This window comes from Cervus elaphus, chromosome X (genome assembly GCF_910594005.1).
Source record: "Cervus elaphus chromosome X, mCerEla1.1, whole genome shotgun sequence".
NCBI classification, from domain to species: domain Eukaryota; kingdom Metazoa; phylum Chordata; class Mammalia; order Artiodactyla; family Cervidae; genus Cervus; species Cervus elaphus.
Window position 1 is genome coordinate 164712279 of NC_057848.1, and position 26795 is coordinate 164739073.

Genomic DNA, 26795 nt, shown 5'->3' on the forward strand with positions numbered 1-26795 from the left:
TGCCTCATCCGTGAAATGGACTCAGGGACATCTCTTCAGGATTAAATGAGAGAATGAATGCATATGTACCCATGAACACAGGGAAGCACTGGTAGACATTTGCTTCTAGAAATAGTCATTATCATCACATTGCCAAATTAGTTTGTTTAGATGCTAAGTCGTGTCTGACTCTTTGTGACCTCACAGACTGTAGCCCGCCAGGCTCCTCTGTCCATGGAATTTTCCAGGCAAGAGTACTGGAGTGGGTTGTCATTTCCTTCTCCAGGGAATCTTCCTGACCCAGGGATTGAACCCATGTCTCCTGCATTGACAGGTGGGCTCCTTACCAGTGAGCCACCTGGGAAGCTCTTAGGTTTCAGGATTGTAGTAAGAATTAAATGAGATGGTGGGAACACCTAAGATAGAACCTTAGTCTGTAAATATTTACAGACAGATTAGGGGGAGTGTATGAATAAACACATGCAGGACTGTGAGTCTGCTGATGCCGCAGAGGAGTATTCCCTAGGCAAGATAAACGAACTATAACCATTGTTCCTCTGTCTCTATGTTGATGCGGTTGGAGCTGTTGTAGCCCATGACAATTCTACTCATTTCCTAGGGCTGCCATAACAAGTGAACACAAACTTAGTGATTTAAAACAACACAAAAATTTATTATCATACAGTTCTGGACGTCAGAAATCTAAAATGGGTCCACAGGGCTGTGTTCCTTCTGGAGACTTTAGGGAACAATCTGTTTCCTTGCCTTTTCCAGCTTCTGAGGCTGCCTGCATTCCTTGGTTCATGGCCCTTTCCTCCATCTTTAAAGCCAGAAACATAGCATCTTCTATCTTGCTTCTCTTATAAAGACCTTTGTGATTACACTCGGCTCACACAGATAATCCAGGATCATCTCCTCATTCCAAAATCCAGAACTTAGGCACACCTGCAAGACTCTTTTCACTGTAACATCTTCACAGATTCTGGGGATCATAACTTACTCTGTCAACCACAGCCATCACAGAGAAAGAGCCTTTTCGTGAACCCCAAATGGAATAGGCCTCTTAAAAGGCAGGTCTGCATCATATTCTGTCTTGTATTCATCACAATCTCGAATATAGTACTTTGAGTAGAAGAGGTGTCATAAAAATATTGATTGATTTGTTTTTAATCTTCAGTTTTCATTTTGAGTTACATACCTTTTTTTTTTTTTTACACACTTCTTCCTAGATATGGCAGAGGAGGCTTTCAATATCTGGGGAACTTGGCATTCAACATTAAAAAGTGGATCCAAAGACCCAGGAATGACAGGTAAAGGATTATATTTTAAAACAAACATTGCACTTACTTTTCTTTTCTTAATTTTCTTTGCTTTTCACCTTACTATCATCATATTACATGCTTCTCAGATATTATTTGAAAAATGCTGTGTCGACTTAGGGAGAATATTCACAACCTAAAAGTTGAGTGTTATATTTTATTTGGGGGGAATTTTTAGGACTCCAAGCTGGGGAGACTTGGAGTAGTGTGAGAGAACTGCTCTGAGGAGGCAAGGGAAGGAGCCAGGTTATATAGATGTTTGTAACAAAGGGTAGGTAGTCTGAGTGTCAACAGATTATTGTTAATTAAAGGAAACCAGATATCTCAAGTTAAGGAATTTAGCACTTTTCCCTGTCTGGGAAGATGCAAGAGCCTGGGGCCACTGAAATCATTCCTTTGATCTGTACCTCAGCTACCTGGGGCCAGTATCCTGTATTTTCATGTCCTGAGCTTCCTCAGGGCTCACCACAGGGAGTGGCTGCAGGAAGTGGCCACCACCTGATGGCTTCTAGGTGACAGGTATTCTTTTTTTTTCCTGAGTTTCTTCAGGGTGGCTCACATTGGAGGGCTGCAGTCACTGAGGGCTGTGACATCCTTGTTTACTGATATAACAGGAAATATCCCATTTCCCAGCTGGAAATAGGGGGAAAGGAGATAAAGCTATACCTTTCCACCAAAGTACATCAATCTTTGACTTTATTTCATTTCATTTGCAAGAGTTTTTAAAGATAGTTATAATCATTCTGACTGTGTACCTTTATATGATTTGTCTACCTTTCATTCTCCAGTTATTTTCCATTATTGTTAAGGGCTATGTAGTATTTTGGATGCATATTCATAGTTTATAGCCCAGTGTTGGGACCACTGAGTTGTTTCCATTTTTTTAGTGATGTTGCAATAAGCTAATGTCAGGGACCTCTTTTATGTACTTTTTGGATTTTGTATTTTAAATTGTAAAAAACGTTCACAAAATTTTAGAAAGCCAGTTATAAATCTGAAATAGAAAGGTCAGAAAATAGGAAAATTCCTTGGTGGTCCAGTAGTTAGGGCTCCGTGCTTCCACTTCTGGGGACCTGGGTTCCATCTCTGGTTGGGGATATAAGATCCTGCAAGCTTTGTGATGCAGCCAAAAAAAAAAAAAAAAACAGAATAAGAAAGTGCGTCAAAATATAATGAACCTATCCAAGAATTCAGAGGTAAAGTCACTTCACATTCCATAGAGGATACAGTAGCTTGTGTTCCATAAGCCATAGTAGCAGCGCCATTTCACGGTATTGTCCATGTCACTTTAATCTCATTGGTATTGCAAATCACTGGCTTTGCATTTGGGTTTCTTTAAAAAACAAAATTGTATTTCTTATTATCATTTGCCTGTATTTCTCACCAGTATTTTTCAATTTTTCTATTAATCAGCTGAATTTCACCCACAGATTATCCTTATGTCATTGGCTATTTATGTATGCTAGTGTTTTTAAAATTGATTCTTATAAACTTTTCTTATAATAAAGGCATTAACCCTTTGACCACATTGTTTGCCACTGATATTCCTTGCATTTTCTCCCTTTTTGCATATCTGAACATTTTTTAAAGTTTTACATGAGTAATTCTATCTCTTGTGTGTGAATTCTTTCACAAAATTCATCTTAACTTTTACTTAAGCATTGGCGAATTAGTCATCTATACACTTTTCTCTGTCACAATATTTCATTATTTTAACCGTTAATTCTTTAATCCATCTGGAATATATGTTAATATATAATATGAGGGCTTCCCTGGTGGCTCAGATGATAAAGAATCCTCCCGCAACATGGGAGACCTGGGTTCGATCCCTGGGTTGGGAAGATCTCCTGGAGGAGGGCATATAATATGAAGTGTGTGAATTGTTTTATTGTTTCCCTGTGTGTATGTGTGTGTGTGTATTCCCTTTTTCATTGTTTTGTAATACCTCCCATATTACATTTTTAAAGCATGGTGCATTTTTATTTTAATGGCCTCTACTCCAGTTTGAGTATTTGAGTATTGATTCATTATTTAAGTACATCTCACCTTATCCCATGAACTGCTTTACTGTCTTTTTCCCCAAGGATAAATTATTCCAAAATATCCTGCTCTGTTTTCCTTCTGCTAGTTCAAGTCTGATCTGTCCCTGTGTAAATGCTTATATGCCCCTCTCCCCCCAAAATGATCTCCCTGCTTACTTTTTAAGAAATGAGAGGATAGTGCAAATCAACAGGAGACAGGCAGCCTAGGGACATACACCCCAGGAACTCCTCATTTGCTTGTGAAACACAGTTTTGCTCTCCTTTCAATTTCCTGAAGAAAGTTGTATCAGTTAGGGAAGGTTACAAACATCTCCTAAATGTCAGTGGCTTAACCTTTCACAGGTTGATTTATCCTCACTACCCAGTCCAATGTGGATTGTGCAGGGTACTGAGGGGTGGGATTACTCTGTTCCAGTCATGCAGGGGCTCAGTTCAAGTTCCATCTAGCCAGTGGCTCCCCCATCCTCAGAGGCCTCAGAGTCTTCCATGGTTGCTCCATCGTGGGCTAGAAGTTGAGGGAAGAGAGCAAGTCCAGACAACTAGGAGTGCATTTGGTGTTTTTCCTACTAGACCAGGCCTAGAAATGGCTTCCATCTCACCTCTCCACATTTGTTAGCCAGACCTTATCTATGTGGCCGTCCTAACTGCAAGGGAGGCTGGCAAATATCATCCAGGAAAGAAAGGGGATGATGGGTGAATAAGGAGCCAGTCTCCCCCAAAGTGGTAGGGGTAGAATATACACAGGGGCTGAGGCCTTTAGCTTCTGGCACTAAATGGGGCATTTTCGATTCAATTCATTTATTCCTATGGCTTTGATTGACACAAGAGAAACATGGAAACACTATAATGTATGTCTCCTCGGGATTGCAAGTTGCACTGAACAGGAAGAGAACGTTCCTTTTACCTTCTAGGTTCAGAAAAGTTTCCATAAGCATGGCAGAGAGGGGCTTTCCAAAGGCAGAAATGAAGGCACAGGACTCTTTAGTCTCATTTGACAGTGAAGCTGCCCGAGTTCAGGCATCTGTCTTTGGAGCTGTCACATGAATCGTGTCGATAATCAAGGTCTCTTGGTCAGGTCTCTTACAAGGAAGTTTTCTACTGTAGTCAGTCACAGCTAAGCGTGTCCTGTGCTTTAAAAATTTTTTTTTGCAACTGGCAAGGCACCCCAAGAGGGAGGCTACAAACCAATTGCATTTCTCGTCCTTCTCTCTGGCTCCCAGGTTCCTACGGCGACATTTTTGAAAGCAGCTCCCTCCGCCCGGGGCCCTGCTCCCTGTCTCAAGGGAACCTGTCCCCCAATTGGCCCCGGTGGCAGGGGAGCCCCACAGAACTGGACAGCAGTGCGCAGGCTATTCAGAGGACTCAGACCACGAGCCCGGCGGCCGAGGCGAGGGCGCACGCCCCGGTGGCCCGCGTCTGCAGCACGCCCCACATCCAGGGCGGCGGGCAGCCCACCCCGAGGCCGAGGCCGGAGCCGAGCTGGACTCTGAGCAGCGCCGAGGACCTCTCCGAGAGCGAGCCGGAGGGGGCCTGGCCGCAGAGGAGAGCCAAGCCTCTGCCCCAGAGACCTGCAGAGGGTACCAGGCACGACAAGCGGCCTCCTCCTCCTTATCCTGGTCCAGGAAAGTCAACCGTAGCATCCCCGGCCCACCAAGCCGCAGAGCCACCGCTGTGGAGGCCGCGGAGGCTGGAAGAAGGCTCCGGAACAGCTTCGCAGGAGGGAAGTCAAACAGTCGAGCCGCAGCGAGGGCACCAGGCCGCCCAGCAGAAAGCGAGCAGCGCCTACCCCAGTCCCGCCGGTGATCAGAACAGTAAGACCTTGGGGGAACCCAACTGGCTCGACTGGCAGAGGGAGCGATGGCAGATCTGGGAGCTCCTGTCCACCGACAACCCCGATGCCCTCCCGGAAACGCTGGTCTGAGCCCCCCACGCTCACCCCTCACCTCCCAAACAGCCTTCTTCCACTCAGTAGGGGAAAAAGTGGGTGTTGGACAATTGGGCACTTACTTGTTTTTCTTCTTTTACACTTAAAAAAAAAAAAATAAACACGAGAAAAGTCAGTTCACTTAAAGTTAGAGCACCCTAGGACCCTAACCCTTTATAATAAGATTCTATTGCATAGCCAGCCTTCAGAATAAAACAAAAATGTATGCTAACGTCCGATCTAAAAGCTATTCACATTGGCTCTGTATAAGATAAAATTCTCGCTTTGGTATAGCTTAATTGTATTTATGTGTCTTCAGTTTTGACTCCTGTATATTCTGTAACAGATTATGTATGATAATCCTATATGTTATATTCACAGAAAACAGAAGGAACACATTTTTTAGTCACTTATTCTAAGTAATGAGATTCTATAGAATGTTCTAGAATATGCACAAGCGGGTTTCTGTGCTTTTGCCATAGCTTTTAACTGGGGACAGCCCTTCTTTCAATGCCTAAGAATAACACTAACAAAGCAAAATAGAACAGAATATGAGAAGCCATATTTTTATATAGTAGTGAGATACAAAAAGAATGTAGTCACTGAATGCTTTTTCATATTGAATATGTTTTAAGGAAAATATTAAATTTGATACATTATGGAATATATTTTTAGAATCTGTTTAGAAAGAATTCAGTTAATGAAACAAGAGAAAGGCCGTGCCTGACAAAGAAAGAATAATTAAGAACTTGTCCTTCCCATTTTAGGTCAAATTCAACTTTATATAGACCATATATAATATATATTTATAATGTACGATTTCTATGTATTTTTCAAAACTATAAACTGGAATCCAACTATTAAGTGTTTGAGTGAAAAGAGAGTATTCAAATTACAGAACATGGTTTTTCCTTTTGCCCCATCATCAGTATTAACCAAATTATATGCAGTGCTTTGTGAAGTAAATCATATTTGGAAAAAAACAGAGCTCTGTATTTACTCTGTGCCAAAGGCTGAGGAAATGTTTTCTTTGGTAATTTTCTGTGTAATGTAAAATGTTCCTACCATACTTCAGCAGTAAATTTGAAGTTTTTCAACTGCAAAGCAATTTTTGACCAGCAGGTGGCAATTTGCTTCTGTATTTTATGAGATTTTTTTTTCACTTCATAAGGGAATGTGTATCATAGAAAAAGATTTTTTTTTTTTATAAAACATGCTACTCTTAATTTTCATATTGGCGATGACATTTTCAGTGGTGTTTCTTCAAGTTCTTACTTGTGCCATAATGAATAAAAAGTTAAAGCAAAGGCTTTGTTCAATGGCATTAAATCTCATGAATGAACCCACACACCATTCCACATACACACTTCCCTATCTACAAGTCCAAATGTAATGAATAGCGGCAGTACTATCCACATACAGCTGCTGCTGCTAAGTCACTTCAGTCGTGTCCGACTCTGTGTGACCCCATAGACGGCAGCCCACCAGGCTCCCCTGTCCCTGGGATTCTCCAGGCAAGAACACTGGAGTGGGTTGCCATTTCCTTCTCCAATGCATGAAAGTGAAAAGTGAAGGTGAAGTCGCTCAGTCGTGTCCAACTCTTAGCGACCCCATGGACCGCAGCCTACCAGGCTCCTCTGTCCATGGGATTTTCCAGGCAAGAGTACTAGAGTGGGGTGCCATTGCCTTCTCCGATCCACATACAGCTAAAGAGCTAATAAAAAGTCCTAGGTGGCTTGGAGACATAACCCAGTGAAACTGATATTTGTTGCAAGTGAAGGTTGATTGTCATCCATTTGAAACTCAGTTGTTGATGAGGAAGTAGATGGGAACTCGGGTGGTTTCCCACGTGGTGGACAAGTGTTTCCCAACACAATCCTTGTATGTTATATCTACACTACAGGCCTTGGATGCTCCTTCTGTTTCAGGGTTGGAATGATGAAGTCTAGAAATGCTGTCTGACATTTCTTAACTGGGGCCCGGGGGGCGGGCAGTGATAGGTGTCTTCGGGCTCTGCCCTTGGGTCCAGCACTTCTACCACTGGCAGGAATGTGGGAAGGATTTGCCTGCTGGCCTCTGGCTCTTTCTGGCTGCCCCCACACAGCCCAGAGTTGCAAACAAGACCCAGAGCAGATGCTGCCTGATTGTAGATCACAGGTTGCTTTCCCATGCCACCTCCCCTCGTCCTCCTGTTGATGCTGTATTTTCTTGGCTTTGAATTTAACCCCCGTCTGGCTAGTTCTCTTTCTCCTTTTTGGACTCAACTACCTGATACATGGGACTGCCCCGCCCCCCACTGCCAAGTTTTTGCCCTAACAGTCCTATTTTTTTAAAACTGCCAGATCAGATGGCCCTGAGGTAGATGTCTGTGTCTTAAAAGGTAAAGTATGTTTATCTATTAATGGTCAGATCTAGAATAGTCCAGAAAACATGGCTCAGAATATTTTTATGTAATGCAATTGTGTGTGCGTGTGTGTATGTGTGTGTGTTGTGCTGATATATGCCCATGTATGTCCATGTAATGAACAATATTCACTCTTCCTCTCTCTTTAGATGGTTTAGGCCAGTGGCCATATTGTTAACTCAGTGAGTGAAAGCTTGTTTCTTAGATGCCTTTATCACATTGAAAATAGCTGTTCTAAAACACACACACACAAGGCACAAAGACCCAAGTCAAAGTTGGAGTCGCTTCTAACACCTTGTAAGTGATAGAATACCTGACAAGAAAAAAAATAATAAACTCTTTCAAGTTGGACAAAGCTATTTAAAAGGCTGTAGAGGTCACTCATTCCTAGGAGCAAAGAGATCCTACAGTCAAGAAGAAAGCTACCTGGTGACACAAATGTCTTGCATCTTTGAATACTGAATCACCATTTTTATGTGTCTGGCAATGAAGCACAATGATAGGACCCAAATGGCCAAACAGGAATTTGTCTTGATCTAAGTGGCTATTAACATACGTGTGTTGTGGGTTTTCATAGAAAAAAAAAAAATCTCTTCTACCAATGGAGTTTGTGCAAATTGAAGAAATTTCTAAATAAGCCCAGCTTGCTTCTTTTTCTTATGCACATTTTAATACACATCTGCTCGGCAGACAAACAGCACTGGGATCAAATCGAAGGAGATACCAGGTCCCCGTCCAGGCCCATGTGTACATCGCTCTGATAAGCAAACTGCAGGAGGCACCAGAACCGAGAAGAAAAGAAATGACTGAGTAAGAGTCACACTGAGATGAAAACAAGTCAACATCTCGACCGGACAGAATTTTAAAACAAGACTAAATCAGCAGCAAATGTTCTTGAGAAAAAAAAATCAAAAACAAAGGAAAATTCCGATAAAGCTTGGAATTCTTTGGCATAGGATGACTTCGTGAAGGTGTGGAGGTCCAGACACTGGTCTCTGGAAGTTCGGACCCCTGGCCTGGTGTGGCCTGCGGTCCCCCATGGTGCACACAACAGCAGCCCCAACTGCAGGCCCCCCGATGTCACAGAAAGGTCAGAAGATTCTCTCAATTCAATTTGACCAACATCTGTTCACCAGTGGTTTTTATGCAGCATGATGAGCTAACATTTATTAACGACACCTGCTCTGGTTTAAGTGTTTCACTCACATTAACTCTTTCACCCCTCATAAGCAGTAGACAGGAATCATGACTATCCTCATGTTCCAGGGAGCACGAAAGACCCAGAGTGACATCAAATGAGTTGCCCAAGGTTGCATAGCTGGAAGGTGACAGAACCAGGATTTGGTGGTGGGCCATCCACGTGTGGGGCTTCCCAGGTGGTGCTAGTGGGTAAAGAATCCACTTGCAATGCAGGAGACGCAGGAGATGCAGGTTCAATTCCTGGGTCAGGAAGATCACCTGGAGGAGGGCATGGCAACCCACCCCAGTATTCTTGCCTAAAGAATCCCATGGACAGAGGAGCCTGGCGGGCTGTGGTCCATGGGCTCACAAAGATTTGAACATGACTGAAGCAGCTGAGCATGCATGCATCCAAGTGTGCAGACGTGCTGTTTGAACTGAACCTCCGGGAGCAAAGCTGTTTCTTGTTTCTCTACAAACAAGATGCCCACATTTGCTTAGAGGGTGTGTGTGTGTGTGTGTGAGCCTGTTAAGTCACTTCAGTCGTGTCCGACTCTGTGCAACCCTATGGACTGTAGCCTACCAGTCTTCTATGTCCATGGGGTTCTCCAGGCAAGAATACTGGAGTGGGTTTGAAGGGAAAAAACTTTCCCATACCCTCTTAATCGCCTGGCAAAAAGGATTTATTTCACATGCACACAGAAACCAACAAAGGAAGTATCTGGCTCCTTAAATGGTTAAAGGTTTACAGACCTAACCTAGTAGGGAAAAGGCAGTGGAGAGAAACAATTTCTAAGGGCAAAGCAAATAGGTTTGTTTGAAAAAACAAGCGAGTTTTCAGGAAACCAGACAGGAGATAAGAAAGTTTGTGATAAGGATGGTCTATACAGGTATGAGCAGTCTTTCTGTCTCCCTCGGAACCATAAAACTCCCCCAGAGAGGGGATTTATAGTAGCTTCATTTCCCACAAGTTGCTTTTAGTCAGATAAGGCAAGCTCTAAAAGGCTTTTTTCTGCATCTGTTGAATCTCAAATGTCTTCAGCTTAAAGCCGTCTTGATGCCATGTCTGGGGTTCTGAGTGGGTCTTCTCCAGCAGGGGAAATGACTTAGAGAATGAATCAGAAACATGTTTAATCACGCAGGAAAGGATCACAGCAAATCAGTGTTCAGAGTCCTCCTAAATTCAGATCACTTTACTTGGTCAAAGACTCAGAATCTGGGTTGGGAACCTGCTTGGGAAAGTCTGCCATGAGGGGAGGCTGTGGGCAGGTGGGTCGCCTGCTTCATTTTCCTTCCTGGCACTTTGCAGGAGGTGAGCTGGTTGCCTTGCCCTTTCCCTGGCCTCCCACCAGGAGAATTCCATCAGCCGCTGAGCCCATCTGGAGGGGCAGATGTCACTGCGGCCCTGAGCACAGCCAAGCTTGGCCAAAGGGCAGAGACTTGTTGGGGACCAGGGCGGTGCTGGTGTGCCGTGTCACTGCTGAGCGAAGTGTGCAAAGAAGCCGTTCGGCAGTGACAGCTCTCAGACACCAGGGGGACAGGCTGCCTGGCCCCCATGAGAAATCTCACAGCCATTCTGCAAACGAGCATGTTATGGGTTGAGTTGTGTCCACTGTGGAAAAGATGTTGAAGTCCTAGCCCTCAGTACCTGCCAGCGTGGCCTTATTTGGTAACAGGGTCTCTGCAGATGATCAAGTTAAGATGAGGTCATTAGGGTGGGCCCTAATCTTGTATGACTGTTGTTCTAATAAAAAGGGGGAATTTGGACGGGGACACAGAGATGTACCCAGAAAGAACACCTTGTGAAGACTGAAGTTCTAGCACCAGCCAAGAACTGCCAGAACTTTGGGGGAGAGGCCTGAAATAGACATTCTAGCAGCTTCTGGCACAGCTCTGTCAACATTTTGATCTTACTTGTTGCTTCCAGAACTGTGAGAGAATCCATTTCTATTGTTAAAACCACTTCGATTGTGGCAGTTTGTTATGCCCTTGCAATTGAATATGATGAACAGAGCTCAAGGAGCAGAGACCACCCAGAACACCTCTGCAGCTCAAGGGAGCGGCCACCAGGAGAGGGTTTGCGTTTTGAGACCACGACTCACAAAGAAAGAGCACCCACTAACAGAGGGGTTTTCTGTCCCAGCTGAGAGGTCATTGCATTCACCCCATTGTCATCGTCCTCTGCCCACACACCCCCCCCACCGCCCCAGCATCGCTTACTGAAGTGATGTGAGAGGATGAAGTTTCCAAGGAAAGGTTTTTATTATGAAAACAAGACAAAGGTGGGATTGTGCAACATTCAGAACCGAGGAGAGCAGGAGGAGGTCAAGGAACCCTTGGGAATAAGTCACAAAGGACAAGTGGCATTTACATGTAACCTTCGCTTTCCCATTTCCTACCTGGGACTTTGACCCATGGCTGTGTAAATACGTGGCAATTGTAAATACATGGCAATTGTAAATACATCGCGAAGATGGGGTGCATGGAAGTGCAGAGGATTTGAAGGATGCAGAGTCCAGTGAAGCTCAGACCCCGGTCAGCAACATTAGCATCTCTTGGGCACACTCTCCTCTTAGGAATGCCAATTCTCATGAGACTGAATCAGGCCCCTGGAGATGGGGCCCAGCAATCTGCATTTTAACAAGCCCTCCAGGGGATTTGATCTCCACAAAATTTTGAGGAGCATCTAGCTGGTGAGACCACAGATGGGGGAGAGGTGGAGAGGGGGAAAGGCAGCAAGATCCAAAATGTTGCTCTAATGCAATACTTTGCCTGAACAGTATGGAATCATATTTTTTTAAGTCAGGTGAAACAGGAGATCATAAAATGATTTTTGTCTTATGTTTTAACAGCACATAAACAGACACCGTTTACTAAGTTTCCACTGTGGAGCTGAAGCCATTTCTTTCTCTGGGTGTGGGAGGGCCCAGTTTTGCATTCTTGGTCCATCCACAGCACTGTCTAACATCCCACTTCCAGTTTCTTTGCAGCAAATCGAAGAAACCACCGTGAAACAATGAACCGAGAGTTCTCCTGGATTTTTACAGTATTTCCCCAACCCTTTCTGATTTCATGGCCGTATTTGTACTGATTCTGCTTTCAACTCTTCTCAATCATTCCTTAGTAGGTATGGATTTGGTTTATGCATTTATATCACATCTTCTTTTGTTTGACTTAATTAAGTTACTGACTCTTGGTAGACTGACTATATAGTTAATAGAGGGATCAGCTAGCACATTTTCCCCCTGTTTTTTAAGTAGATTTATTGAACTATAATTAGAAATCAGACACTTGACACATTTAAAGTGTACACATCAGTGGTTTCCAGTAGAGTAACAGAGTTGCACAAGCATCAGTTTTAGAACATTTTCATCACCCCTGAAAGAAAACCGTACACCCATTAGCACTCATTCCCAATTCCTCCCTCACCCCAACTATGGCAACCACCAATCTACTTTCTGCCTCTATACATTTACCTATGCTGGACATTTCTATAAATAGAATCAAACAGTCTCCAGCCCTTTGTATCACTTAGCACGTTCTTTTCAAGATTCATCCATCTTGTAGCAGGAATCAGTACTTCATTCTTTTTATGGCTGAATAGATTCCGTTATATGGATGGACGACAATTTTTTTTATCCAGTCATTAGTTGATGGACTTTTGGTTTGTTTCTAAGCCCATTTTATAGAGGAAAAAGAAAGCACTGGTTAACCAGGAATGGTGTGAAATTTTAAGAGTGCATCCACTGATGTACTTCATGTAAAAACTAATCTGAAGTAGGTTTTCAAAGCACATTATTTTTCCTTAGCTTAAAACATGGCATCACCTAGTCCATCAAATGTGAGAGAAATAGGCCACATAAAACCTAGAATTATGCTCATAAAGGAACCTTTAGGAGGATCTATGGAAAGACCCAAAAGTCCATCAACTAATGACTGGATTTTTAAAAAAAAATGTACTCCATCCATACAGTGGAATCTTATTCAGCCATATGAAGAATAAAGTGAGTTAGCCTTATAGACCTAAAGTGATTATTCAAACCCCCTAGCCAATGCAGAGAGTCAATACAGAAATGAAGATCCCCAAGCTTGTCTTCTTCTGTTACACTAGCCACCACCTCCAGATTTGAAACGCCTATCTACGAGAGTGAAGGAAAAATAATGAAATTATTTTTCATTTTATCATTGGGATTTTATCATTGTTTAGTGATATAATTCTCTAGTGGGCACTGCAGTGTTCTGCAGTTGATTCCTCTGGTTAATCTAAGCACCAGGAACTCTCCTGGGAATGTAAAAAGGGAGGGGTATGAGGACACAGGCCTCGTACCAATTGACCCAAATTGATTAAAGAGAAACCTTATTTTCCATGTGTTGTGGGAGACTTCCCCCTCCCACTCCACCTCTTATCTACTAGCCATAAGCAAGGATCTAAAGCTCAGACAGCATGTTAATAGAAGCCATCTGATGGTGATGAAACGAGTTAGCCCATTAAATGTTAGTCAGTCAGTCACGTCCTACTCAGTGTGACCCCGTGGTCTGTAGCCCACCAGGCTCCTCTGTCCATGGCATTCTCCAGGCAAGAATACTGGAGTAGGTTGCCATGCCCTCCTCCAGGTGATCTTCCCGACCCAGAGATTGAACCCAGGTCTCCCACATTGCAGGCAGATTCTTTACCATCTGAACCACCAGGGAAACCTATGAAGATGAAGTTGAAATTGTGCATGGAAGGCAGAGTCGTCTGGAGAGGTACAGCTGACCAGGCACACACCCAATGTTGCAAGTGCCAGCAGGGTCTGTTACCTGCAGCCAAAAACCATCCTGATAATATTCTGCACCCAGCCATTGAAGGGCCACAGGAACTCATCACAGTAACTCATCCTAAATGTAAAAGGTATAGCAACGTGTTTAAAGGATGATTCTGGGGCTTCCCTGGTGGTCTAAAGGTTAAGAATTTGCCTGCCAATGCAGGGCACACGGGTTCAATCCCTGGTCTGGGAAGATCCCACATGCCGAGCAGCTAAGCCTGTGTGCCACCAGTCCTGAGCCTGAGTGTTGCAACTCCCTAGTCCACGCTCTAGAACCCATGCTCTACAACAAGAGAAGCCTGCAGCTAGAGAGTAGCGCCCACTCGTTGCAACTAGAGAAAGCCAGTGCACAGCAACCAAGGCCCAGTGTGGTCATAAATAATCTTCTTTTTAAAAAAAGGGTGATTCTGCACAGAGCTCCAAGATAATATCCTTTAATCATCCATCAGGACTCCACTCAACTGTTACGGGTGAAATCATTTCTCACAATTCCTGTGTTATACCACTCCATATGAAGTTTCTGCAGCCCTCATCACATGTGACAATGTATATGTTAAAGCATGAAGTAAAAGCTAACTATAAACATAAGCCTCATTGCCCAAATAGATGTAGGCTCCCCACAAATAAACTTTTCTTAGAAACTTTATTTTTCAATACCTGCTATGATTTCAGAAAAAAAAAATATTAGAATACTTTCCACATGATGCATTGCTTTTGAATTGATTTTGCATACCTTTTACTTGCAGTAAACATAACCTTGTAATGTTTTTAATCTGAAGACATATTAAGTTGGGTTTCCCAGGTGACTCTGTGGTAAAGAATCTGCCTACCAATGCAGGAGACACAGGAGATGTCAGTTTGATCCCTGGGTCGGGAAGATCCTCTGGAGGAGGAAATGGCAACCCAGGTCAGTATTCCTGCCTGTAAAAAAATTCATAAACAGAGGAGCCTAGTGGGCTACAGTCCATGAGGTCGCAAAGAATCAAATCAGACAGGACTGAGCAGGCATGCACCTTTGAAGTTTCCATGGAGGGGACACCTTTGTCATCCTGAGGACACCATGAGCTGCATCTCAGGTTAGGAAGCACAACGGCCTAATTATAATCTTTAGTTTTGTCAAGCAGATCTGGCATAGTACAAAACCAAATGTCACCCTGTCATGTTTATGGTTTTTAAAAGGTCAAAGACTGCTACCCATCTTTTTCCCTTTAGCAATTTTAAAAAACACGGGCTCCTTTAGAGCAAGCTAATTCTTAGGAGTAACCAAAATCAAAAGGAGACCTTCTGCTCCCTCTTTAGACAGACTCATCTGGGAGAAGCAAGGCAAGGGGTGGGTACTGTTTCTCAGTTCCTCTTTGATTCCTAGCCGCGCCTTTTCCTCGTCAATGACTAGGCACAGCTGATGTTCATCAAGCCCTTCCAGGCTGTGGGCTCCCAGTGGGTTCAGGTGATTTGGGAGGTGATTAGAATAAGAGGGTGGAGCCTCAGGAATGGGACTATCGGCCTGTAAGAGACCCCCATGCTCTCCCCTTTCACGAGAACAAGCCCAAAGACGCCATCTCTGAGCCAGGGAGCGGGTCCTCCTTACAGACACAGAATCTTCCAGCGCCTTACTCTGACGCTTTCTGGCCTCGGGAACGGTGAGTGATGAATTTCTGTTGTTTATAAGCTACCCAGTCGATGGTACTTGTAACAACATCCCAAACAAACAAAACCACTCAGTTGTTTTTTTTATGGCCAAGAAAGCTGAGGCCCAGAGACATTAAGATTACATAGCAAGTGAAGGGCTGAGACGTGGCTCTAAACCAGCCGTCTGCCCCCAGGACACAGGTTTGTTTTTCCTTTTTTTAAAAAATTGAGCTTTAATTGGGCTTCCCTACTGGGTCAGATGGTGAAGAATCTGCTTACGATGCAGGAAACCCAGGTTTGATTCCTGGGTGGGGAAGATCCCCTGGAGGAGGGCATGGCAACCCACTCCAGTATTCTTGCCTGGGAAATCCCATGGACAGAGGAGCATGGCAGGGTATAGTCCATAGGGTTGCAAAGAGTTGGACACAACTGAAGCAACTTAGCATGTATGCACGTACACACACACATGATATGATGTTTTCTTTATCCACTCATTCATGAGCAGGCACAGGTTGTTCTGGGCTGTTGTATATAATGCTGCAGTGAACATGGTGGGGTGGGGTGGAGGTATCTTTTCAAGAAAAAGTATTCTTGATCACCACACACAGCCTCAAGCCTATGGTGACAAAAATGATTCATGGTATAACTCCCATAGTTGTTGCAGCGGTGAGGTGTGAAATGTGCAACTCTTCAGTTAAGGAGGAGTAGCTGATGGGGGATAAACTGTACTTGTGTCTCATTAAAAAATTGGTAACTGTATATTCAATATATATTAAAAAATACTTAAGTGAATTTGCATTTAACCCATGGATTAACACAACTCTTTTTAAATCAGCATTGCATTTATAGACTGTCCTCCCTAAGGTTATGAGTCCCCTGCAGGTGGGGGCTGGACCTTTTGCATTTTTGTGTTCCCGATAGGATGGAGAGTGTCATAAACATTTCATGAGTGGATGGGAGTCAGGGCACTACTAGGAACACTACTACATTTTCATCTGCAGTCCCAGTTGGCACCCCCACCTTGTTTGCTAATCCTTAACCTCGAGTGCAGTACTTTGTTCTAATCCTGAATAGCCTATGACGAAAGACGTACCTTAAAAGCCGGGAGAATATCCAAAATGATTTCAAGTTATAAATGGAATCTCCTATCAGAACAGAGTATTGATCCCTGGATCTGATCAAGTATAATTTAGACACCAAGCAGCTCTAACATCCAAGAGGCTGTAGCCTTTTCTCCCCAGGTGGAGTGTGTATCTTGTCATCAGGTTCACAAGACAGTTTATTTTAGAGGTGGTTTTTCTCAAGAAATATTAGAATCCTTTAAAAAGGGGTGATTCCCCACCTGTGGCTCAATTTTCAGTTTCCAGATACAACACTTGGTTTCTCATAATAATGCCTTAACCTGTACTTACTCAATGGCATTTAGGACCAAAAAACATGCCAACAGTAACTCCTTTCCTCAGCGGATGAAAAGTATGTGCTCAATGACGAAAATGGCTACCTCCAGCAGAAAGACTATAGCTGTCATTTCTGTAAAGATTATTTCTGTCTGATGAAGTATAAAATTACTCTTAATAGATTTTCAAAACCTGTTAAGTATCAGTTTTATTTTCTTTGAAAATACACAAATATTTTGAAACATAGTTTAAGGTTGTTGGATTTTTGAAACTCCACACAGACACACCATTCATACCAAATGAATCACTCCAGACTGCTAAGTTCATGTACTAACTTAACTCCACGATATTCAGGATAAATGAGTTAATACTATAAACACTTAAAACAAAAACCACCAACAGTCATATCATGCTGCTTAAGTTGAACAACCAGTGTGTGGGTGACTGATACAAAGAATTTCAGTGGCAAACTTAGAAGTCCCTTAAAAAACAGATGTGAACGGAGAGTAAGCTGATGTAACCATTCTACATTTGGGAAAAATATTCTCCTTGTGAATTCTAGCAATGGATAAAATACCATGTTTTAGAGCAGGACCATCCCTAGCGTTGTGACTTCAGCCAGACCTTCAAGGTTCAGGCGAGGCGGACAAGAGGAAGGCTTTAGGCAGGGGAAGGGATGAACTCCAGAATGGGAGTAAGTTGTCAAATGCCAGAACAGTGAAGCCTGCTTACATGGAACACAGTTACATGACAGAACAATGGGAATTAAAAGGAAAATACTTAAAAAGTTAAGACACATACTCCCAACACACATGTGCCATCAAGTTGCAGGGGAGTTGAAATTATTCTGGATCAAGGTCCAGTCTGAAAAAAAAATCACAACAGCTAGAATTTGGAGAGCAAGACACACACGCCTCAGGTTGGCTGAGTACATTGCCAGTGTGTGGCTGTATTTTCTTCAGGGGTCACCACTATATTAGATGGACTTGAGAAATGCTGGTAACTTGTATAAAAAAGCCTAACAGAACACTTTTAAATAAAATATTGGACCAGGTCAAAGCTGAGCATCCTGTGGGCTTTCAGATCTATGCATCAGTATTTAAAACAGGGAGGGAAAAAAAACAGGGAGGGAAAAGAGCAGCTCTCTTCATATTTTCAGCAAAGGTCTTTTGCAGAAGTTTAGACTTTTTAGATCAAATACACAGGCAATACTGCAGTTAAAGGAAAAACTCGGAGGGCCTACCACTTTTCTACATGGGAAGAAAACTTAAAATGATGTGCCGTCAACTGTAAGGTACAAACAGAACTCAAGAGCACGTGCTGAGTACCCTTTGCTAAGTGGCATAGAAGGTAGGGTGACCCCCTGGACATCCCTGTTACGTCAGGAGTGCAATTCAGTTTGGGGAAAATAGTTTAATGTACTTCTCAGAAAAAAAAAAATTGTTTCTATTTTCTCATCTCTGACAAAGAAGTGCTTAGGAAGTCCAGCGCCACCAGGCCACCTTCATCCGGTCCCATACGGCCGAGAGCGAATCCAAAGCAGGCCGCACGTCCAGAATGGTGAACTGGTAGTCTTGGTTGACCTCACCGCCATCGTAGTAGTCAATGACATATCTTACTTCCGTCCCGCAACGGTTGATGATCCAGTCATGCCTGTCGAAAGGCAGCTCGTACCTGGAATGAAGACATGCTGGCGGGGTTTACCATGCCTGTGTGATGCTGAGCTGGGGTTTGGGCGGCAAGAAAGCCAGCAGGGCACTGTGTGGGGAGGCCGGCTCTCAGAGTCCACCTCGGATGAAAGGTGAGACTCCGATAAGCACGGTTCACAGTGCTGCGGGAAGGTAGGGCTGGAAAGTGGGAGGCGCCCCCATCAGCAGACAGCTCATCTGCTACAAGGGAAGAAGGTCAGTGGCAGGAAGCACAGCCAGGCTGGGGAGGTCAGCTCGGCACCTGCAGAAATGCCGGGGAAAGTGAAAGTCGCTCAGTCGTGTCTGATCCTTTGCGACCCCGTCGGCTATACAGTCCGTGGAATTCTCCAGGCCAGAATACTGGAGTGGGTAGCCTCTCCCTTCTCCAGGGGATCTTCCCAACCCAGGGATCAAACCCAGGCCTCCTGCATGGCAGGCGGATTCTTTACCAGCTGAGCCACAAGGGAAGCAGGTGGGAGCTGTGAACCCCACAACAGGGAGCGTGGCGTGCATAGGCGGACAGAGCCGGAGTGCGGGAGGAGCGAGGGGACAGTGCAAGAACAGAGAAGGGGACTCCGGTCAGGCCTATGAGAAGTCGATGGGAAGGAACCCCGAGCTGCCCGCCAGCGCCACCTGGAGGGAGCACAAGAGGTCTGCAGCTTGGTTCACAAGACGGCACTGCAGTTCTTCGACTGCTTGGTTTTAATGCCAAGAGCAAGCCGACCGTGACCTCAGGAACAGGACATTTCTGCAGACACTTACCCCATCCAGGAGCGAATTCTTGCCCGTGGCGAATACTCTTTCGCTTTGCCTCCAAACCGGATCAGGGATGGACCACAGGGACACTCACTAGAAATCCCCAAAGAAGAAATATCTATTAAGATAACTCTCTTTCCCTTGAAAAACAGAACGAACGTTGCAGTTTCTCCATGACACACATTTTTCTGTATACATTTTACATAATATTAGAGAAAGGTAACTTTGAAAAACCTCACAGAAATATCCCTATATGCTTAAAAAAAAATACTGTGCTTTAACTTCTGGATCAAGTGCATGCCACTCCCTCCCCTTCCCTCTGAGTATCTGCTGCTTTTGGCAGGAGTCGGGGGTCAGGGCCTGTCCACATGGTGTACTCTCAGGAAAAAAGGTCAGGTATCAGGCAGGAACTCTCCTCTTGCACAAAGAGCAGCTGGGGTTTTTTCCAGATAAATGTAAGAAAACCCTACAACGCCTCTCTCGTTTGAAACCAACAAGCAACCTTCATGAAGGAAGAAAACCGCTGCTCTCCCTAGGAACTAATGTAATCAGTGTTGGACCATCTCTTTAAATAACTGTACACAAGCTGACGGGTGGGGGAACAAGGTCCTGCTGAGACAATCTACTCACTCTCTGGGCAGACCCTGGGCTTGAACTTTCTAGATGCCCTGCCAACCCCCACCCCCAAACTCACGGGGGCCCGGGGTGGGGCAGGGGGAGTCTCATGGTCATCTGGCATAAGGTACACAGCACTGTCCCCTGCAGGGGGAGTGGAAAATACAAGAGGCCACTTGTCTTGGCAGCTGCTGTCACTGGAAAGACAGGCTTTGGCCTAGACAGGTCTCTTTAATGAACTGGGATGGAGCAAAGCATCCCACGTGTGATGGGCCCCCAGCTAAGGACTAGCCAAGCTCCTTTCATTCTCAGCTTTAACAACAGCACACCTGCAGCATAGGTCTCCACATTAAGTGGATTTTGTCCAAGAAGTTAATCACATTTTGCCACGAATTAAAAACATGAGCCACCAACCATGATGACATCTGGCTTCGTGGAGACACGCCCCATCCCCTACCCTTCTCCAGGTGGAGCCCTCAAACAGGCACCATTCTGGAAATGCTCACCCCAGATTGACTGAATCAGAAACCCTGGGGGCAGGGCCCAGCGCTCAGTATTGCAACAAACCCCTAGGTGATGCTGAGGCAGCTCAGGTGTGAGGACCATGGCTCTGAACAGACTGATGGCCCATCGCCACTAACTCACAACTGCATTTGGCTAGTCTCCCAGAGAAAAAGTGTGTAGTTTCTCAGTCGTGTCCAACTTTGCAACCCCGTGGACTGCAACCTACCAGGCTCCTCTGACTACGGGATTCTCCAGGCAAGAATACTGGAGTGGGCTGCCAATCCCTTCTCCAGGGGATCTTCCTGACACAGGGATCAAACCTGGGTCTTATGCATTGCAGGCAGATTTTTTACCATTTGAGCCACCAGGGAAGCCTCATCTCCCCAAGAAAAATGATCATGTGCAAAGATGCCTCTTGATGTTTACTCCTGATGGGGATTCAATACATGCTGCTGTGTGAACAAAATCTTTCCCAGCTCCCTTGGGGCAGAGAGCATTTTAGAGTTTCTAGCCCCTGTGCTCTGCCTGGAATGGACTGTGATGCTCCTCCTGTTGAGAACTGGGGTCTAAGCCCCTCCCCTTGCATCTGGGCAGGCTTGTGACACCATGGGACTTCCCAGACTCGGTCATCACAGAGATGCAGTGTCCCTGGAGCTTTCTGTAACTCTAGCTCTGGGAACCCAGTCACCATGGTGTGAAGAAGCCAAAGCAGCCACATTTAGAAGCCATGGGCAGGCGTCCTAGCTGAGAGCTGGCATAGGAGTAAATGGGGCCTTCGAAGGCTTCCAGCCCACAGCTGTCCAGCCATCCCTGACCACTAAAGTCTTGGTGGCTGCGACCCCACGCATCAGGGAGCAGAGACCAGCCATCCCTGCTCTGTCCTTTCTGCACTTGGGACTCACTGAACCCACGAGCATAATTTAATAGTTGGCATTTTACGTGGCTGAGTGGGGCAGTCTGTCACCAAGTCACTGAGACAGGCCTGCTACCTAAAATGTTTTAATAGAATAGCACAGTGTTGGACTAAAGCTCTTCTGTATTTCTTTCATAGAAAGCAGCTATGAAATCAGGATGATGCTGGAAGAATGGTTTTTTAAGCTCTCGAACATACTTACGCAGCGTGAAGGGCTTCCCATTTCAAAATCTCCTTCCAAGCTTGCTCATTATTCTGGTTGTGAATCCTAATGATATTATACATGTCTTTCTGACTAATATCCTCATCCTTCCATTTCCACCTAGGAAAGAACATTTGGTAAAACTTGACAAAGATTACTGAGAATGCCATGTATTCATTTCACTGTGTCACCAAAAATCCGGTTTATCCAAATATCAAGGATCCCTCGATTTTTCAAGTGACACTTTTTCAATTAGTATCACAAATTCCCCTTTTCTATGTATTTTATGTAGCAGTGGTGCTTAAAAAAACTTACTGGCTGTGATGGGTTAGTTTTATGTGTCAGCTTGATTGGGCCATGGAGTACCCAGATAGTTGGTCAAACATTATTCTAGATGAGATTAACATTTAAATGGGCAGAGAAGGCCCAGCTCTAAAAGCTGAAACAAAACAAAAAGAACAAAAAGGCGGAGCTTCTGCAAGAGGGAACTCCTTCTGCCTGCCTGCCTTCCAACAGGGACATTGGTTTCTCTTCTTGCCTTTGGACCTGAACTGAAATATAGACTCTCCTGGTTCTCCAGCCTGCCGAGCTGATTGTGGAACTTCTCCACCTTCATAACTATGAGTCAGTTCCTTACCATAAATCTCTCTATACATATAGTAAGATATATATATATATATCTTATTAGTTCTGTTTCTCTGGAGAATCCTAATACATTGCATTTATATTCTGGTTAAGTCTGAAAAATCAGTTGGTTAGTATAAAAATTTACTGTACACCTGGGGGATAAAACCTCTAACATTTAATTCTTAGATTAGATTCATCTAAAAATTAAATGTTAAAAAGGGTAGATTCACAAGCAAATTTATAGCCTCAGGAATATGCTCACTCACTCACCCTTTCCTTAACATCGCATTCCAGAACATCTGTTCAGAAGGATAAACCCACTTTTTATCTGAATCTGCCCTCGGAATAGACGATTCCTCTCTCACAGTAGATAGTGGAAACGGCTGGTCAGGGGCTGGTGTTTGATTAGGAGGTGGCATCTATGTAAAATAAGTGGGTTTAAAAAAAAAAAAAAGGTTGGAAATACAAAGTAGAAACAAGCAACATAATTACTTCCTGGCAAGCAAGGCATCACATACACAGCCCAGTTTCCTTATTAAACCAGCGACATCAGTTTCAGGCCTCTCAGTTGTGAAGAGTCAGAGCGCAGAAAATCTTTTCCTTGTTGAGTTCACATAAATGGTAAATACATGCTACAGTCAAACATTTGGTCTCTTTCTCAAGGATTAGAAAGGAAAAACTAATACCATGATGGGCAGGCACTGCTACAAATTTCTGGAAAAGATGGGGCGATAGATGTGTATGTGTATTGATATGTATACAAAACAGAATACCACCACTTTCTCGATGGCATTCTGTCATTGGCGGTCACACGCGGCTGGCACCCAGTTGTGCCCTAAGAGGCACCCCAATCTTGCAGTGTGTCTATGATGTTTCTCCAAACCAGCAACACCTTTCCAAATTCTAGCCGTGCTCCTAATAGATCTCCTGCCCACCAAATACTCTACCTCCAAAGCAACATCCTCTGGTGTGGCTGATTCCAGGTAAGTCTGCTCTGGCGCTTGGGGACAGCCCATGGCTTTCCCAGGCACGCTCTGAAACTACACTTAGTGACAGAGTCTAGATTTTTCACTATGGATGGAAAATCAGACTTCTCCGTTTTAAAAGGACAGAAGGATCAATCCTAGCAGCCTGTAGTTAGGGAGCCTGTAAGAGCATCCCTACATTAAAAACTTCCAGGCGAGGGGCTGGTCGAGGATTACCAGGTTAGAAGGATCCAGGTTCTCCTTGTTCCCAGCCTTGGCGCCGGTGATGGGACACTGCACGTACTCATAAGCGCGCTCCTGGTGTGCAGGCACAGAGCTTGTTTTGCTCCCACAGGTTGAGTCCGATGGCTCGGCATTCACTGGACAGCCTGAAGGAGACGAAGGGTGAAAACACCGTCACCACAAAGGCAGGACATCTGGCTCTCAATCTGGGCCCTGAAAAGTCAAATGTCTGACCAGGGATCACCGGCACAGCCAAAGTCAGGATTCTACTGGTCACAGCTACCAAGAGCTAAGCCGGCCGACAATCTAACATCCTACAGACCAGGAAGAGGCTCCATAAATTAACCTTCCCCTCGGAAGAGAAATGGGTACCCATTCTCCTATTGTGTTACTCCCCCAAGAAAAATAAAGCCCCAGAGTCTCAGCATTGGCAAGAGTAGGTACTGTCCACAGCAGGGTGTTAGGAAACAGAGCAGGGAATTGCTATGAGCTGTTACAGAGGTACCTCTGGGGGCAGGGCCCCCTGTGAAATGGGTCTCCCCGACTTTTCTATTCCCCAGTTCCAGACAAGACCCAACTCCCACCAGGGCACAGGAGGCCAGGCTTTCATTATGGACGTCTTCTCTCAGGGACTGGGGACAGGAGATAAAAATGAGCAGAGGAGCCATCCAAAAGGGTCGTGGAGAAGATTCAGGATGCTGCTGTGCTTGTGTCCTGCTCTAGGACGAAAACTAGACCACTTGGCCGAGGCGCGATTCACTGTCAGGGGATAGCAAGTTCATCAAGCAAAGGCACCCACTAAAGAAAACGTCCCCCAGTCCACGTGGGATCCAGATGCCACTTCGGGAACAGCAGCAGGCGGGGGAGTCAATGCCCAAGGATCCCGGGTGCTGTTGGAAACAAGTGTGCGGGCCGGGAAGGCGGTATAGACACAGGAGGCGGGCAGGCAAGGGGAGAGCTATGGCCCAGGAAGACACAGCTGGTGGAAAGGAACCCTTATCTTAGGCAGCAGCAGTGAACACCAAGGAGACACTGAACTCTGGGCACCCTACACGCAAAAGGTCCTCTGCGAGGACCCTGCAGAGCTATCTACTGAGGGGTGGAGGGAGACTTGTTCCACCCCTCTCCTCGCCAGTCTCTTCTGGCGCACTGGTCCCAACTGGGGTTGGAAAGAAAATCCTGTTTACGTTTTTCATATCAGAGAACCAGTAGCCCCTTCAGTCTCCTCCAGACACCCATCTTCTTTCCTAATGCAAATTCATCTGACAGCTCTCCTAGGAACACAGCAAATGAAATCAGACCCTAGACAGGACTGTGTGGCTTTCTGGGGATGCTCAGAACAGACACACACCTGCTGCTTCCAAGTCTGCCTCCATTCTGCCTGTAAGGAGAAACCCTAGAGCTCTGGACTGGTCCTTATTCAAGGCCCCAGAATTTTCGCTGGCTTTGCCACTTACTAGCTGTGTGACTTGTAAGTTTCCTTAACTACGAAACAAGGGGTTGGGGGGGGGGGGACGTACCATGCAGGATTTTGAGGATGAGAATGTAAACTCCACTAGGCAAAGGATTTTTGTCTGTTTTAGACACTGCTGTTCTCTCAGTGGGAAAAAAAAAAAAAAACCACTTAGTGCTTGGCACAGGGTGGGCAGGGAGCAAATTCTTGTGGGCCGATCGAAGGAATGAACAGCTATAACACAGGAAGCGTCAGCACTAGGTAAGCATGCTAACTGCTTCCTGCCCTCATGTCTGGAAACAAGAAGTCACACATCTGGTGGATTCAGGACATACTTTTACAAAGACAATCAAAAGCGGCAGGTGGACCAATGAAAAAGGAAAGCATTTCAAGTCTCACTTTTGCACTAAAAAAATGAACAGCAAGTCCATCAGACAATGACTTATTTTTTACACAGAGAGTAATCCACCAGAGGGAGGAGTAAAGCTGTCTGGATAAAGAAAGACAACGTGATCTAGACCAAAGCTGCTCAGCCTGGGCACTCTCGACATCCGGGGCCAGGTGACTGTCTGTTGCAGGGTCTGCACTGTATATTGTAAGATATTTAGCAGCACTCCTGTCTTCTCATTAGATGCATCCTCCCCTCTGAGTTACAACGTGCAGAAAGGCCTCCAGGCATTGCCAAGTGTCCTCTGGGCTGACGGGGGGCTTGCCTCCCCAGCTTAAAAACCCACTAAAGTAGACAATAGCAAATTGTTGGAGTGGGGGCTGATGTATGGAGCAATCCCTCCTCGCTTATGCACGATCTCAGTCATGACCATAACCCTGGGCAATACTATATCCTCAGCTTACAGGTGATGATGGGTTGAGACTTAAGAGAAGTCATTTGTCTACAGTCACATACCCTGTAAGTAACAACAGAAGGACCAAACCCAGGTCACCCCACTCCCAGGCCTTAGGAGCCTCACCAGCATGCTATACCGCCTCCTCAGAGTTCTTTTTGAGAATTCTCTTTTTATCTTCTAGATAAATGGTCCATTACCTTTCACTTTCCCTTCATGCATTGGGCATCCAGACGTTGGGGCTGCTGTCTGATGATCTGAAGCAGCAGGGGTAGAGGTCTGAACCGAAGCAGCAGGGGTGGATGCAGACAAGCCCATGGTGGGACTCGCAGTGTTGAATCCAAGCGATTCTAAATTCACACGGGCCAAACCAGAGATGAGTGCTTGATGCCTGGGTTCCCCCTACTCTCTTAGTATTCTTAATCTGGCCAACCCTTGTTTTTCCTTCTTGTCACCTTTATAGAAATGTACTGGGCAGGGGCTCCACTTCGCCCTCCACTTTGATGAGGGACAGCTTTAAGAGATCACCCCCTTTGGGACATACTAGTGTGAAATCTACACCTTTGGGGGGACGTTTCTAAGGGTGTGTGGACTTGGCGGGTGAAGTGAGGCGGTCCCTGAGAAACCATGTCATAGCGTGGGGGCTGTAGGCCCGGGGTTGGAGGAAAGAGGGTCCCGAGGTGGTGATCCGATGAGAGAGGAAGCCCACCGAGTCCAGACTAGACCCGCGGCACTAGGGGTAGGCAAGGGGCTGGGGGGCTGGGAAGAGTATGGCGCAGAAAAGAGACGCGAAGAAGGAAGGAAAGGTCAGCGGAGGGCACAGCGCGGCCGCAGTCTTCCTCGCAGGGTCCCCGCGTGTGGCACCGTCGAGTCCCGGGATCCCAGACACCGCCCCCGGCCTCTGCTTCAGCCAGCCTGCCCCTCCGCACCTGACTCCTGTACCCGGCTACCGGTCCCGCCTCTAACCGCCAACTCCGGCGCGGAGTGGCAGCAAACCTCCGCCACCACCTTCCCCTCCCCTCGTTCGGTCACCGCTGTTGCCCGGGTCACCGCCGGCTCTCGTTCACGCCGCTACTTCCTCTTCCGAAGGCAGGACTTCCGGGCGCGTGGGAGGCGGGCGCACCGGCAGAAGGGGGAGGGTTTCCGTCCATCACGATGGAGTAGGCCCCGCCCCTCCTGTCCTCCTCGGCCAATAAAGGTAAAGCCCTTCTCTGGCCCTGCCCCTCCTGGCGGAGCCGACAGAGCCCTCTCGGCTTGAACAGATACTTTCCGTAGGGCGAGGCGCTTTAAGCTGCGGAGGCGTTGCATT

At 45.5% G+C, this 26795-nt stretch overlaps 2 protein-coding genes across 10 annotated transcripts in view; one reads left to right on the forward strand and one right to left on the reverse strand.

The window, feature by feature from the left end:
• ARHGAP6 (Rho GTPase activating protein 6) overlaps nucleotides 1–6571 on the forward strand; it is a 510549-nt gene extending 503978 nt beyond the window's left edge. For all 8 annotated transcript variants that reach the window (XM_043895571.1, XM_043895572.1, XM_043895574.1 and 5 more), the window contains exons 12-13: nucleotides 1209–1289; nucleotides 4561–6571. In XM_043895571.1, the coding sequence (XP_043751506.1) occupies nucleotides 1209–1289; nucleotides 4561–5261 (782 nt within the window). In that variant the 3' untranslated portion in view covers nucleotides 5262–6571. The remainder of the gene's footprint in view (nucleotides 1–1208; nucleotides 1290–4560) is intronic.
• A 10296-nt stretch (nucleotides 6572–16867) lies between these two features.
• Nucleotides 16868–26572, reverse strand: LOC122690150 (holocytochrome c-type synthase). 2 transcript variants are annotated; one of them, XM_043897164.1, is made up of 7 exons: nucleotides 26416–26572; nucleotides 25687–25836; nucleotides 23186–23337; nucleotides 22254–22402; nucleotides 21357–21476; nucleotides 19129–19215; nucleotides 16868–18352 (listed from the first exon to the last, which is right to left on the reverse strand). In XM_043897164.1, exons 2-7 carry the CDS (start codon nucleotides 25802–25804, stop codon nucleotides 18154–18156), a joined length of 825 nt encoding a protein of 274 aa, XP_043753099.1. In that variant the 5' UTR covers nucleotides 25805–25836; nucleotides 26416–26572; the 3' UTR covers nucleotides 16868–18153. The 2 variants fall into 2 exon arrangements, with proteins under 2 accessions (XP_043753099.1, XP_043753100.1); XM_043897165.1 differs by having other exon boundaries at nucleotides 26519–26566.
• Nucleotides 26573–26795: the final 223 nt, after the last annotated feature.